At 39.4% G+C, this 14,352-nt stretch overlaps 1 protein-coding gene across 2 annotated transcripts in view; it reads left to right on the top strand.

The window, feature by feature from the left end:
* MEP1A (meprin A subunit alpha) overlaps positions 1-13,749 on the top strand; it is a 41,226-nt gene extending 27,477 nt beyond the window's left edge. For both annotated transcript variants that reach the window (XM_023213073.1, XM_023213071.1), the window contains 7 exons: positions 797-1,018; positions 1,886-2,035; positions 4,978-5,193; positions 8,633-9,097; positions 10,104-10,277; positions 10,775-11,075; positions 12,923-13,749. In XM_023213073.1, the coding sequence (XP_023068841.1) occupies positions 797-1,018; positions 1,886-2,035; positions 4,978-5,193; positions 8,633-9,097; positions 10,104-10,277; positions 10,775-11,075; positions 12,923-13,079 (1,685 nt within the window). In that variant the 3' untranslated portion in view covers positions 13,080-13,749. The remainder of the gene's footprint in view (positions 1-796; positions 1,019-1,885; positions 2,036-4,977; positions 5,194-8,632; positions 9,098-10,103; positions 10,278-10,774; positions 11,076-12,922) is intronic.
* The last annotated feature ends 603 nt before the right edge of the window (positions 13,750-14,352 follow it).

Raw genomic sequence — 14,352 nt, 5'->3', positions numbered from 1 at the left:
GTTTTCTTCTTCCTATTTTATTTTTGTTCTCCATGAGGCTATTGCTGGAACAGAAGGATGTAAGCCTTGATTGACAGGATCCCCTGTCTTGCTTTCAGCTGCTTACCTTTCCCTCTGTCCCTCAGATTTCCTTCTCCTAACCCATGAAGAGTAGGCCAGGTACAGCTCTGGGCAGACTCAGTGAAGTACTTGGCTGTTAGAACAATATGTCTTGAACATAATCAATTGTGAACATTTTCCTGAATTCAAAAATTGTTTTTCCTGTCCTTTGGAATGACTTCCTCAGCTTTGCTATTTTATCTTCTCTTTCTGAAAGTCTTACACACACATACACACACACAGATACACACACAATTATATATATTTATAATGTACCATTGGTGTAAACATGTACATATACTTAGTAATTTCTAATATTTTTCTGTATTTTATAATATGTATTTTATAGTTATTACAATATTATACACATTATTGTATATTAATATATTAACTAATAATGATGCATAGTAATTTTACATTATATTGCTTATAAAATATAATATATATTTAATTTATATTTAGATTTATTTAAATATATATTTAAATATAATAAATCTATTTTATTAGATTTATTTATATATTATATATCTATGTATTATTTATAAAGTATATATAATCAATATAATATTAATAATAATTTAAATATATTTAAATATAACTATTTCCCTTTTTTGGAGGGTCTCTGGGTCTGTAGTCAAAGAGCAGCATGGGGAAAATACCATGACAGAGCAGGACCTGTGGATTCTCTCCCTAACAGGTTACCAGCACAACTTTGACACCTATGATGATAGCCTCATCACAGACCTCAACACACCCTATGATTATGAGTCTTTGATGCACTACCAGCCTTTCTCATTTAACAAGAATGCAAGTGTTCCCACCATCACAGCCAAGATCCCTGAGTTTAACTCCATTATCGGACAGCGCCTGGATTTCAGTGCCATTGATTTAGAGAGGCTGAACCGAATGTACAATTGTAGTGAGTACCTCCGTTTCTGAGAACTTGGTAAACTAGCCTCAGCAGAGATTCCCTCAGCCTTAGAGATTTCCTTTACATTTTCCTTTACTCTTCTTTAATGTTCTAACTAAAAGAATAAGAACAAACTGCATAACTTTTGTTGGTCTACTTCTAGACCCATTTGTTTAAGTATTGTCTATGGCTGTTTTTGTGCTACAATGGCAGAGTTGAGTAGTTAAAAACAAAAAACAAACAAATAAAACTATAACACCAACCTTACAGGATGGTTATAAAAACCAGTTATGTAGTTGTGTTTTGTAAAGTCAAAGTACTGGACAAATGTGAGGAGCTGTTATTGTCTAGCCTCTTTTGCTTCTTTTGGAGGATGCATTATTATGTAAAGCTCAAGATACGTGATAGACTTGAAAGCATTTTGTATCCTGCAAAATTCTTTATGTACATTAGTTATTCCTAGAGTAATCTAATCCTCTGGGGCAGGGTATTTTCTAAAGATGATCCCACTAGCCTTCAGAGATAAAATGTTTGATTCTGTTCAGTAAGTATGTACAGAAGACCTACTAAGTACAAAGCCAAGTATTATAGGTACCTTTGTTCTTGATCTAAAGGAGTTAATGGTTGGTATTTACATAGCAGAGAATGATTATATACATATATTTTAATCTTGACTCTGTGAGGTAGGTAGGGCTGTGTCTATATTAGCAAGTACTAAGATCTGATGACAGTAAGATTTGCGTTTGAGAAACAGTCAAGAAAACAAGCTTGTGATCCTGCTGTATCTGAACGATGAGGTTTTAGTGGCTTAAGACATTAGCTATTTGGAATGACTATCTTTCATTTTTAACCAGATGATAAAAATATCATTTGCAGCCACAACTCACACTCTTTTGGACCACTGTAACTTTGAGAAGGCAAACATCTGTGGGATGATTCAGGGCACCACTGATGACACTGACTGGGTCCATCAGGACAGTGCTCAGGCTGGAGAAGTGGATCACACTTTGCTGGGACAATGCACAGGTCAGTGAAAGTGAAAAGCAAACACATTGATGTGGTTCACCAGGTTCGATTAGGTTATGCTAATCACCATGTTTTGCCTCAGTCAGAATGTTAGTTATCAAGCTTGAAAATCTGAACAAGGACAAAAAAATTTCTCATATCTTAATTATTAACTCAATAAAAAGCATCCAGTCTCTGGGCACACAAAAGAAAGATGCATTTAAGCAAAACTGATATTGGTATATAATTGATAAGATAAAACCTCATAAATAAAGGCAATGTCTGTAGAGCCACACCCTCCTAAAGAAATTTAATGTGAGCCACATATGTAATGTAGAATTGTCTAATATCCACATGAATCTGGCTCTGTGGCACAATCGATAACACATCGGACTTTTAATACCTACGCGAAAAAGTAAAAGAAAACAGGTGAAATTAATTTTAATAATGTATTTTATAACTCAGTAGCATTTCAACATGTAATCATGTAGCATTTCAACATGTAATCAATATAAAATAGTAGCATTTCAACATGTAATCAATATAAAAGTTGTTATGAGATGCTTCACTTTTTTCAGGCTAAGTATTTTAAATTTGACACATATTTTACTCCTGCAGTGCATCTCAGTTTGCACTGGCCACAATTCAAGCACTCAATAGCTACATAGGTTTGGTTGCCACTGTATTGGATAGCACAGCTTCAGATACTTCCTATATATGGTTTGTGTAGTGAAAAAGACAGACAGTTATGGACTAAGTGACTTCACCACTTACTAATTGAAATATGGCTTCACCACTTACTAATTGTGACCACAGGAAGTTGTTGTCATGTGTGTGTTTTTTCTAAAAGTCTTGGCTTTTGCAAGCCTCTGTAAACATCAAGATATTGATGTCTACTTCACAGTGACAATGGAAGAAGATAATGCATACAAAACCCCTACCTGCAGACCAGCAGCTTCACTTCCCATTTTTCCATCTTCCCTTTCTCTCCAGAGGTTCCATTTATTTTGTTTTTCTGTTTTAGCCTCCTAGTGTTCTGTGCCTGCCATTGAATTCATCTTAACCATAATTGGAAGCAGATGAGGTTATAGATTATTATAGCTTTTTAAAGACTAGACTATTGTGAAGTCACTTAGTCTACAACTGTCTGAGAGTTGGTGAGACTCCCTTCCCAGAAGGGACACAGCCTGTCACCCAGATACCAGCCCACCACAGGGAATGTCAGAGGTGATAAGCCACTGACACTTCCTCCACCTTTGGAAGAGGGTAAAAGTTTCTGTCACAGATCAGATTATCAAACATATCATTCCAAGTGTCCAAAGGTTGATCCAAGCCTGAAGTGCTCTCTAAATTTCCGTTTTAGCCTCTAATCCAACCTATTCTGTGGGCTTGCTGCTAGGCTAATGTACAATTGCCAGCTAAACACAAAGGTAATCTTTACTGTGAAAGGAATCTGCCGAAAGAATGTTCTAGTAAGAGAAAAGGACCACAGCCCAGAAGAAAGATCTGGAAAAGCTATATCAGGTTAACTTGAGCAGCTATTATGCTTCTTTCAGAGGAGGTATTTAATGAAACATGTCCCTCTGCTAGAGAACTCTTGCATAGTTACAGGTGGATGCATAGACATGAAGAGCTCAAAGGATCCCTTGGGAGGATCCCTCCCATTCAAAACTCATGGAAATAAATAAACACCTAGGCATTGGCAGAGCTGGGGATAATTCAGGCCTCCTGAGTTCTGGACTTGAATTATTTGACTCTCAATGATGCTTCATAAAAGAATTCCTCAGTAAGAATTACCTGGAAACCTTTTTAACCTTGTGCACTCTTTTTTTTTTTTTTTTTTTTTTTCTAACCCAGGCATTCAATATATAATTATAATTCAGAGGTCTCAGGCAAGTTCAAATATTGAGAAGAAGCTACAAGGGAATATAATTTGCCCTGCTTTAATATTAAAGTCATTGTGATATTTTAAGCTTGGTGGGGGGCTTATTTAAACCATCATTGCTTGCTGCTGATACGAAAGGCAAGTGCCTCAGTGTGAGAAAGGATGAAGCTGGGAGCATCACAGAGCAACACTGGAGTACCCAGCACTATACTGTACACTTACTTTATTTTTATCTTGCGAAATGTTTTGATTGAAGCGTTTTGATATGGAGTTGAGTGTTGGAACACAGGATACAGAACTTCTTCACATGCAAGAATTTTTCATTGTGCTTGACTTTGACAAGTGTGTGGTTTACCAAACGGCACATTTGTTTAGCTGCTTGATTGTTTTTAGGGGAATGAGTTTTGAGGTATCTGAGTCAGGTAAACCCCATCTCTGGCACTAATGTAGACACTTTTCACCCTCTTCAGTGTCCTTCCAATGCCTTCCTTTACATTCAGGAGAAATTTCCATTTAGTTTCTAATGTGTCCGGAATAGCCCTTCTTATAATACAGTAAAGATTATTTTTTGCCACTGATTATTTTTGCCACCTAGTTATTAGGCTAGCAACAGGGGAAACTGAACACTTATCATTGTCAATGTTTAAAACAAATTCCTAAACCTTTGAATTCCACAGTGTCTTGTACAATGACGAGACCAACCCAACTCTTTTCCTTGGAATGAATCTCTAATTTAAACGACGAAATCAATGAGAAAAATAGAATTCATCTCACAGATACCAAATTCCATCAAACATTGCTTGAAGCCCGTGTTTCTTTAAATCAGAGGTATACATTTCACAATCTTGGAACAAAGGCAATCAAACACAACAGTGGAGAGCAAGCTTTAGCCAGTGACTAAGTCCATTGAGACAGATAATATTTGTTGACAAATGTCCTTCTTTTTATTTTCCTCTGAAGAGTTCTAGCTTTTGTTGCCTGGACAATGGCCATGGTTCACTATTTCACTTTGTTTGGGTGGACAGAACCCTGGGGTGTGGGAAGCCAGACGTGTGATGTCTGGGTGCTCTTTCCATAGGTGCCGGCTACTTCATGCGGTTCAGCACCAGCTCAGGGTCCGCGGAAGAGGCAGCCCTACTGGAGTCTCGGATTCTTTACCCAAAGAGGAAGCAACAGTGCCTGCAATTTTTCTATAAAATGACTGGAAGTCCTTCAGACAGACTCATTGTCTGGGTCAGGAGGGATGACAGCACAGGCAATGTTCGCAAGCTGGTAAAGGTGCAGACTTTTCAAGGTACTTAGAGGCATCCACACAAGGAATGGATTGGGTTAAAATCTGGGATCCTGCTTCTTCTCCTCCTTCACTCTTTCTTCCTACTCCTCCTTCTTCTCTCTTATCTCTTCCTTTTCCTCCACCCACTTCCTCCTCTTCTCAGAGCTTAACATAATGTATGGCATGTTTTAATTACTCAATGAATGTTTTAACCACTGAGAAATTAGAAGCAGTATCGTGGGCTTAGGTAGGGATGAAATATACTTTTGTAAGAAGCCAGTCAGAATATACAAATCCAGTTTTCACTAGAAATTTAGAGACAGCAAAGGCCAAGACTGAGAAAATGGAGTGTTCAGGAATGGAGCTAAGAAGGTAAAAGACCTGTGGGAATTGATGCTGCTGGAGAGAGAGTAGTTAAATAGTTGATCAGCTCATGCCTGGAATCCCAGTACTTCGGGAGGCCGAGGTGGGCGGGTCACAAGGTCAGGAGATTGAGATCATCCTGGCCAATATGGTGAAACCCCGTCTCTACTAAAAATGCAAAAATTAGCTAGGCACGGTAATGCGCATGCGTGTAGTCCCAACTACTTGGGAAGCTGAGGCAGGAGAATTGCTGGAACCTGGGAGGCGGAGGTTGCAGTGAGCCAAGATTGCATCACTGCACTCTAGCCTGGCAACAGAACAAGACTCCATCTGAAAAAAAAAAAAAAAAAAAAAGGAAAAGAAAAAAAGTTGACCATAGTTTTTTGCATCTGTTTCAGAAAAACAAATGATACCATTATTTAATATGCTGATGTAACTTGAAGCCTACTTGTGAAGTTGGTGGCAAATAAGTCATTTGTATACATTAACTTCCTATAATCACTTACATGTTCCTAAGTGTCACTTTGTATATTTACATAAGAAGGTCAACATGTAAATGATTACTGATAGAGAAACTTTTTGTTGAAAAGTAAGAAAGCTTGTCTCCCTTTTCCTAGTTATGAATGAACCACCACCACAAGAAAAGAAAGCAAATACTTTGTTTACAACCCTGATTTATGGCCAGATTATCCTAGCATCCAACTGCCTACCTTAGCGTTTAATTTATCCATTGAAATGAGTCCAGAGAAAGGAATTATTTTTTATATATCTGCTGCTCTTGAAGGAGAAACCTTCCTTAGAGGTCACTTGTAAGAACAGGTGCCCAAATCGCCTATATCCAAGCCACTGTGTGGGCTGCCTGGGAACTCTACAAATCACAGTTTTGAGGGGCTCACTTTTCTGGTTGAAATTTATCATAGTTTACATGATGAAAAGATGACAGCTAGATACCCTTTAGGAGTTAAGGATGTGTTATGTTACCAAGGATTGTAAATATTTAATGAGAAAATGAGTTGGAGTTTCAATAGTATTGATGGGAGCTGTTATCACTCACTTTCATCTAAAGCTAAAAGTGTTACTTCTAAGCATAAAACCAACCAAGCAAACATCCCATGGTTAATTATTTTCTTACACTGCTGTGCTTTGTGTTTCATTGAATTCAGAGTATGTCTGTGTAAGTTCCCTGGGAACACTGTATGAATGGGTTTTTAAAGTAGTCTGCTCAAATACTGGTTTGTCAATTAAATTTTTCAAAAAGGTTAATTGAATATCACTTAGTGTTGTTTATGTGATATTCAACTTAAGACAGTTGCAACCAATTTGAATAGCTTTTAAGTTTTGCAAAATGTACATTTTGACCAAAACACTTACACACAAAATATGTCCATATGCATATCTGTATATAATATATGTTACATACATAATGCTTATATACAAACTTACATGAAAAATGTTTGCATGCAACTATGTGTATGTACACACACACGCACACACACACATTTTTGCTGAGGCTAGGACTTCCTTATGGATGGCAATTCTGAAGTAACAGGGATTAAATTTGTCTCAAACAATCTTAGTAGCATTATTGCCTGACTGATTTAGGGCAGCCCTGTGGAAGCATATAAATGAAACCTTCTTAATAATTTCACAGATGAATCTCTGCCTATATAGTATAGTCTCTTGGGTCTCCTTCCCAGTACTAAATTCCCCCATCTCAACCTCATTTTGACATCCTATATTAAGAAAAGACAAAGCGGGTACTCATTGGCAAGAACGGAATCCTATTCTCTTGTCAGAATTCCCGTGATTCTATTACCTGCTGGATAAATAGTTCAAATCCTATATCTCTGTTCCTATTCCTAGACTTTCTGGCACCTATTGCCCTTCAAGTCCATGTGTCTTCCAGTAGGCTGCAGTGCTCTGCCCAGGAGATGGCAGCTACCTAGATTTGTATGTTACAGAGGTGGTCGTGTGCTTTCTCTAGCTCTCTCCTATGTTCCCATGTAACCTAACCACACAGACCATAATCAGCTCCACCCTAGGAAACAGAACATTGTTAGACCTGTCCCTTGAAGTTGTCCTTAAAGAGAATGGCCTGAAAACAAAGGGAGATTAAAGGTCTTTTCCATTTCAGGGAAAATATAGTTCTGTAAGTAGATTTCTGGTTAAAAGACACAGAAGAAGGAAAAAAGACACTCACCTGTAGGAACTCAGTCTGGCCAATATGACTTCCACTTGGAAGCATTTTTCCTCTCCTCTTCAAGCCCAACTCTAGGGAATATCCTGTGCAAAAATATCAATGTAGGTGCATCTCTTTGGGGAATTGAGTTGCTCTGCTTTTGCAGTTTCCTCTCTCCAGTATCCCCAAGCTCCAGTCTGGCTTTGTATGCTGTTCAACGGAGGATCCCATGTTCTAGAACAGCCTTCTCACCATCTTTCCTCAGCTCTTAATTCCAAAGTCCCACTTCTAGTTCTTGCTCAGAGAAAAAGCAAGTAGACCTAATCTTTATTAGAATGTGAATTTCTAGACAAGAGTACTCTCTTTGGATTACTTCGCTCCCCTACATGGTGGACTTTCAGATAATATAAGGAAGAGAAAAATGTCTAGATGTTGGAGAGGGAGTCAGTTTCAAGTAGGGAAGACCCAGTTAGTCCTACAAGTTATTATCTGCTCTTCAGCATTCCTTATAGCTCTCTGGCAACAAGTGACAGGTCAGACCATATGGAGTTACTGTTTTTTGACTTTTGGCTTACAAAATGGCTATTTTATATGATTCAGCCTAACACTTGAAACCAGCCCACTCAGGAGGAAATCCAGAACCTGGATTCTTATACTGATAGTGGAAAACAAATTCATGGTTAAGACTTGAATGTGAATTTTAAAATAAATCATAGTATTTTAAGAAACCATTTTTTCCTTATTAGATATGTAACTTTGGAAAAGTTACTTAACCAATTTATAATAGTACCTATTTTATAGGGCTGTTGTGAGGATTTGATGAGATCATTTATGGAAAGCACATGGCACTGTGCCAAACTCATAAGTACTCATTAAGTGTTGGCCACAATTCTCACCAGCCTTGTTCTCTGTCCTCAGGAGATGATGACCATAATTGGAAAATTGCCCATGTGGTGCTCAAAGAGGAACAGAAGTTTCGCTACCTTTTCCAGGGCACAAAAGGCAACCCTCAGAACTCAACTGGGGGAATTTACCTGGATGACATCACTCTAACAGAAACCCCCTGCCCCACAGGGGTCTGGACAGTCCAGAATTTCTCCCAAGTCTTGGAGAACACCAGCAAAGGGGACAAGCTTCAGAGCCCTCGATTCTACAATTCAGAGGGATATGGTTTTGGGTTAACTTTATACCCCCATGGCAGAGAAAACTCTGGCTACCTGAGACTTGCTTTCCACGTGTGCAGTGGGGAGAACGATGCTATCCTGGAGTGGCCAGTAGAAAACAGACAGGTGATAATTACCATCCTCGACCAGGAGCCCGATGTCAGGAACAGGATGTCCTCAAGCATGGTGTTCACTACCTCCAAGTTGCATACATCTCCAGGTGGGTGGTGTCAGCAGAAATAAGAACTACTCCTCGACCCAGAAAGGCCCACAGATGTGATTCTGTTGTGCAAGAAAGCGTAACGTTCCCCTCACATTGTCTGCTTGGGAATACCAATAACATAGTTGTATTGGAATTCCAAGTTAAGATTTTCAGTGCCATGATATCCTCCTTCCCTTTCCTAAATTCACTCATCAAATATCTGTTGAGGGCTTACCATGTGCCAAACTCTGTGCTTAGAATACAAGTGAATCAGGTGGTCCCTGCCTCATTGAGCTCATCGTGATTGAGGAAACAGATACTGCTAATCATTTATCAAATACTCAGAACTTGCTAGGCTCTGTGCAGAGCTAATGTACTTACTCCTAAAATAGTACTCAATGTTACTATGTTCATGAAATAAACTTACATCAGTAAAGAAATGGGCAAACTTTTTTTTTTTTTTTTTTTTTTTTTTGAGATGGAGTCTCGCTCTGTCACCCAGACTGGAGTGTAATGGCGCAATCTCAGCTCACTGCAACCTCCACCTACCAGGTTCAAGCAATTCTCCTGTTTCAGACTTCCAAGTAGAGACGGGGTTTCACCGTGTTGCCCAGGCTGTCTTGAACTCCTGAGCTCAGGCAATGCACCCGCCTCAGCCTCCCAAAGTGCTGGGATTACAGGCATGAGCCATTGTGCCCCGCATTATTATTTTTTTTTTCAAAAGAGAAGACCTAAGCCTTAGAAGAAAGAAGTCGTAGCTGTCCCTCTCTTTTCATTAAGAAAGTCACTCGGTAGCAGACAACAGATCACTCAGAGCTGTGATTCTCTGCCTCTCCCATCTTTCAATTCTGAATTGCAGTTCTCCTGGAAAGAGTAAATAGCCTAATTTTTTTTCCAACACGGTTGGTTTTTTTTTTTTTTTTTTTTTTTTCTGATTTACAAAGCCCTGTATCCTTATCAAAGACAAACTGGAAAGTGAAGTCTAAAGAGGTAATGTGATTTTATGTTACCTACAACTTTGCAGTGATAAATGACACTGTCATCTGGGACAGGCCGTCCAGGGTAGGAACCTATCATACAGACTGTGATTGTTTTAGAAGCATCGACTTTGGCTGGAGTGGTTTCATCTCCCACCAAATGCTGAAAAGGAGGAGTTTCCTGAAAAATGATGATCTCATCATGTTTGTGGACTTTGAAGGTACTTTTGTTGGTCTTCCTGAGTAAATAATCCTATGCTCTTGGCACTCTACTAATTTTATCCTGATTTTAAAGCACACATGGAGAGTGGGGATGAGGTTAAGAAAAATGTGGTGTAGGAGAACCACATTTTATTCAATTGGTCAAGGACTCACATCTTTATTTTAACTGTCCTTGAAAGAAACTGAAATATTAGTGTCATCTTTCTGATAATTTTATCAGAGGTAACAGTTCACTGATTTCAATTTAGTTTCCATCAGTCTATCCATGCTAACTTTATGCTTCATTTTGCAAATTCAATAAATAAAAATGTGACTGGATTACTTTAAAATAAAAATAGCTAATACTGTGGGAATCAGCTGGATTCAAAGCCACTTTTTCATGTCACTAAGGGTGATGGGAGATAGAAGCAGGCTGGGGAACTTTCACCAGAAGTGGGAGTTAATTGTAGTCAGTTACTAATCCTGGATCTTCCTCATGACCCTCTATTTCCTGAAGATATCACCCACCTCAGCCAGACTGAAGTTCCTACTAAAGGCAAAAGACTGAGCCCCCAAGGCCTCATTCTCCAAGGCCAGGAGCAGCAGGTCTCCGAAGAAGGTTCGGGAAAGGCCATGTTAGAGGAAGCGCTACCTATCAGCCTGAGCCAGGGGCAGCCCAGCCGACAGAAGCGGTCAGTGGAGAACACAGGCCCCCTGGAGGACCATAACTGGCCACAGTACTTCAGAGACCCATGTGACCCAAACCCTTGCCAAAATGATGGCGTCTGTGTGAACGTGAAGGGGATGGCGAGCTGCAGGTAAGCTCTGTGACTGGGGAGACAGGCAGGCCAGCAGACCTGGGCTGCGTGCATGCTTACCCCTGGTAAAGGGTGCTGTTTGCAGAGTAGGGAGAAGACTACCTCAGATGATCAACTGGATGCGGTTTTCCTTGACTCTACAAAGGTGTGCCCTGGATTCATGGGCTTATGCTGCCAGGACAGAAGTGTCCCAGATATCTTTGTCTCTTGACTTCCACCCCTTTTTCTCCTCTGGAGTATTGTCAACAGCATCTTGGATGTTGTTGGAATTTCTAACTCTAACAACATCCAAGATGGCTTCTAGCCTAGGGACTTTCTACTTCATGACAGTGGGTCTCAAGACGAAGCTTAAATCTTTGCTGACTACGGATGTTATTATTAGTTCCTAATGATTATTAGTTCTATAGTCTGTTTACACAGTGCTATTATTACAGTTGTATTTTCAATAATAGTAGTAAGAACACCTGATATTCCTGACCTCTTGTTCTGCATCATGTGTTCTCCTGAGCATCTTCCACACATGATCTAAATTCATTCTCACTGCCACCTCTGATATAAGGGCTCTTCTTATCCCCATTTAGTGTATCAAGAAGTTGAAGCTTAGAAAGGTTAAGTAATTTATTTAAAATGTACCCAGATGGAAAATGCTGAAGCTGGGACTTGCATCTAGGTCTGTCTGGCAGCACAGTTTGCTATATTTAATAGTTATTTGTATAATGTTTGCTTGCATGAAACCCTAAAAACTGTTTTACAAAAGGAGGTATGTGATGACAGAAGTAGCAGTTCCATTTGAACAGTAGCAGATGTAGAAACTATTCTGCCTGCCTCAAAAATTTACATTTCTTCTGAGTTCTTTTTAGTTTCCATATTTTTTTCTTTTTGTAGCTTTTATTTTGAAATAATTTTAGACTTACAGATACAATGCAAAAATACTACAGAGGCTTTCTCTATACCATTCACCCAGCTTTCCCTAATGTTAGCATATTACACAAACGGTAGTACAATTAGCATAGCCAAGAAGTGAACATTGGTACAATGCTAGTAAATAAATTTCAGGCCTTATTCAGCTCTTCCCAACTTTCCCACTAATGTTCTTTCTCTGTTTCAGGATCCAATTACGGATCTCACGTTATATTTAATTTTTATGTCTCCTGTCTCCTAATCCCCTCCAATCTGGGACAATTCCTCAGTTCTTTCTTGTCTTTCATTACCTTGACACTTTTGAAGATCATTAAGAAACAAAACTAAGGGCTGGCCATTGTGTGCTTACTCTGTGTCAAATACCTTGATAAGTACAGTGTCCTCATTATCTCATGTGACCCTCAGGGCAACATCATGAGATAGTGACAGTACACTAACCTTGCAGTAACATTTTATTTGATATTATTTAGAAGTTTCCAAGCTACCACTGATGCTCTAAGTCAGACTGTATCTGGGGAATTTCCTTTGTAGCTTATATTCTCAGCCAGTGTCAGGCAATGTATTCCTTTAGCATCTCAGACCTTCCTCCTGAATCCTTGGTGGCTGAGAATCCTGGATCCGGAGGCATACCTCTTGGGATTAAATTTCAAGTGTGAAACGCTTACTAACAATGTGACCTTGAGCAAGTTATTTAACCTTCCTGTAAGATGAAGATGATGAGAACGGCCAAGTAATAGCTTCCACCTCAGAGGGTTGTTGCAGGGTTAAATTAGTTGGTTCATATACAGCACTTGAAATTCGACCAGGCACCACGTGGACCTGCTCAGTGAGTATTTGCCATTTTTATTGCTGTGGAGATGAGTTTTGCTAGGAGACACCTGAGGCCTGGGTAGTTCCCACACTCCCTTCATGTCCTTTTCCCTTAGGTGCATCTCTGGACCCGCTTTCTTCTACACAGGGGAGCGCTGTCAGGCCATGCAGGTGCACGGCAGCGTCCTGGGCGTGGTGATCGGAGGCACGGCTGGCATGATCTTCTTGACCTTCTCCATCATTGCCATCCTTTCCCAAAGGCCAAGGAAGTGACCTGCCTGCTGGCATTGACCAGACCACAGCAGCACCTCCTCCATGCAGGCCTTACCTTCCCATGGTCAGTGCAGTTTGGGGCAGCTTTTTTATCAGCCTTGCTTTGGATAGGACCTCCAAGGACTAAGGCCTCCAGCCCCATAGGTGACCCTTGTCATGTTTCTGCCCCACATAATCCTGTTACCTTGCTATGTGCTCCTAATGTATCTAGTGTGTCCTGTGATAACACTCATCACACTTCATTGTAAATCACTTGTTTGACTGACTGTCTTTCCTATAGACTGTAAGCTCCATGAGGGCAGGCACATGTTGTTCTCATTGACCATGCTGGTCCCAGTGCCTAGATGCGTGGCCGGCATATTGTGGGCACTCAACAATGGTTGAATGAATAAAACAAGAAATGAATGAATAACTAAGATGTAGAAACTCTCATTTATATTGCAGATCAAATATATTGCAGATCAAATATATATGATGAAATTCATATGTTGAATGTTAGAATCAAATGCTCATTTTTCATTAGACACAGTGGTGTCATTCTCTTTTAAGATCTTGTTAAAGATTTCAAATAAAGGTTCTTCTGGGCAGCCAGACTTCACAGCATTTGCTTTCCTCTGAAATTCTAAGAGAAGTCCTTTAATAAATTTAATAAATATTGAGTTAGCACCTTCTTTGTATCTGGTATTGTATGTAAGTGTGGATGTGCATGTGTGTGTTGAAGGGTGGGGGTGTTCAAAAGCTCTTTCCCAGATCTTTTAAGTTTAATAGTATATTTTATAGCTATTAATGTACAACATTATCATATTAACAAACTGAAGGTATCAGGGAACTTTAAAGAAGTATTTTTAGATATGTTTTCTTTCCATAGTTCCTAAGGAGATAAAATCTGGCTGGGGCAAGGAAGTTCCAAGATAGATCAAGTTCCAAGATAGATAGATAGGAAAAAAAAAAAAAAAAAAGCTAAAGTTTCTATACCCAATCAGCAAACAGTCAACTCTGAAAGTTTAATAAAAGGAAGGCTTTTAAGGGTTCTGAGTGGTCCTTTAAGTTATCAGGCTTTGTAAGTAGAGATTTTATGACAATTTTGTAGAGTTAAAATGCACTGGAAACAAAATGAGAGATTAACAAGAGTTTCTTTAATGCAAAGGTATAAGAACAGTTTGTAGCAAGTGAAAACAGCACCCCTGAGGGCAATAACTCTCAAACTTGAGGTACATCCATATCCCAGGGAGGGCTGAGTAAAACAGATTACAGGGCCCCATCCCCAGAGTTT

Source organism: Piliocolobus tephrosceles, chromosome 5, assembly GCF_002776525.5.
Source record: "Piliocolobus tephrosceles isolate RC106 chromosome 5, ASM277652v3, whole genome shotgun sequence".
Lineage (NCBI taxonomy): Eukaryota > Metazoa > Chordata > Mammalia > Primates > Cercopithecidae > Piliocolobus > Piliocolobus tephrosceles.
Note: the sequence above shows the minus strand (reverse complement) of the source record. Positions and strands in the feature narration are given on the sequence as shown.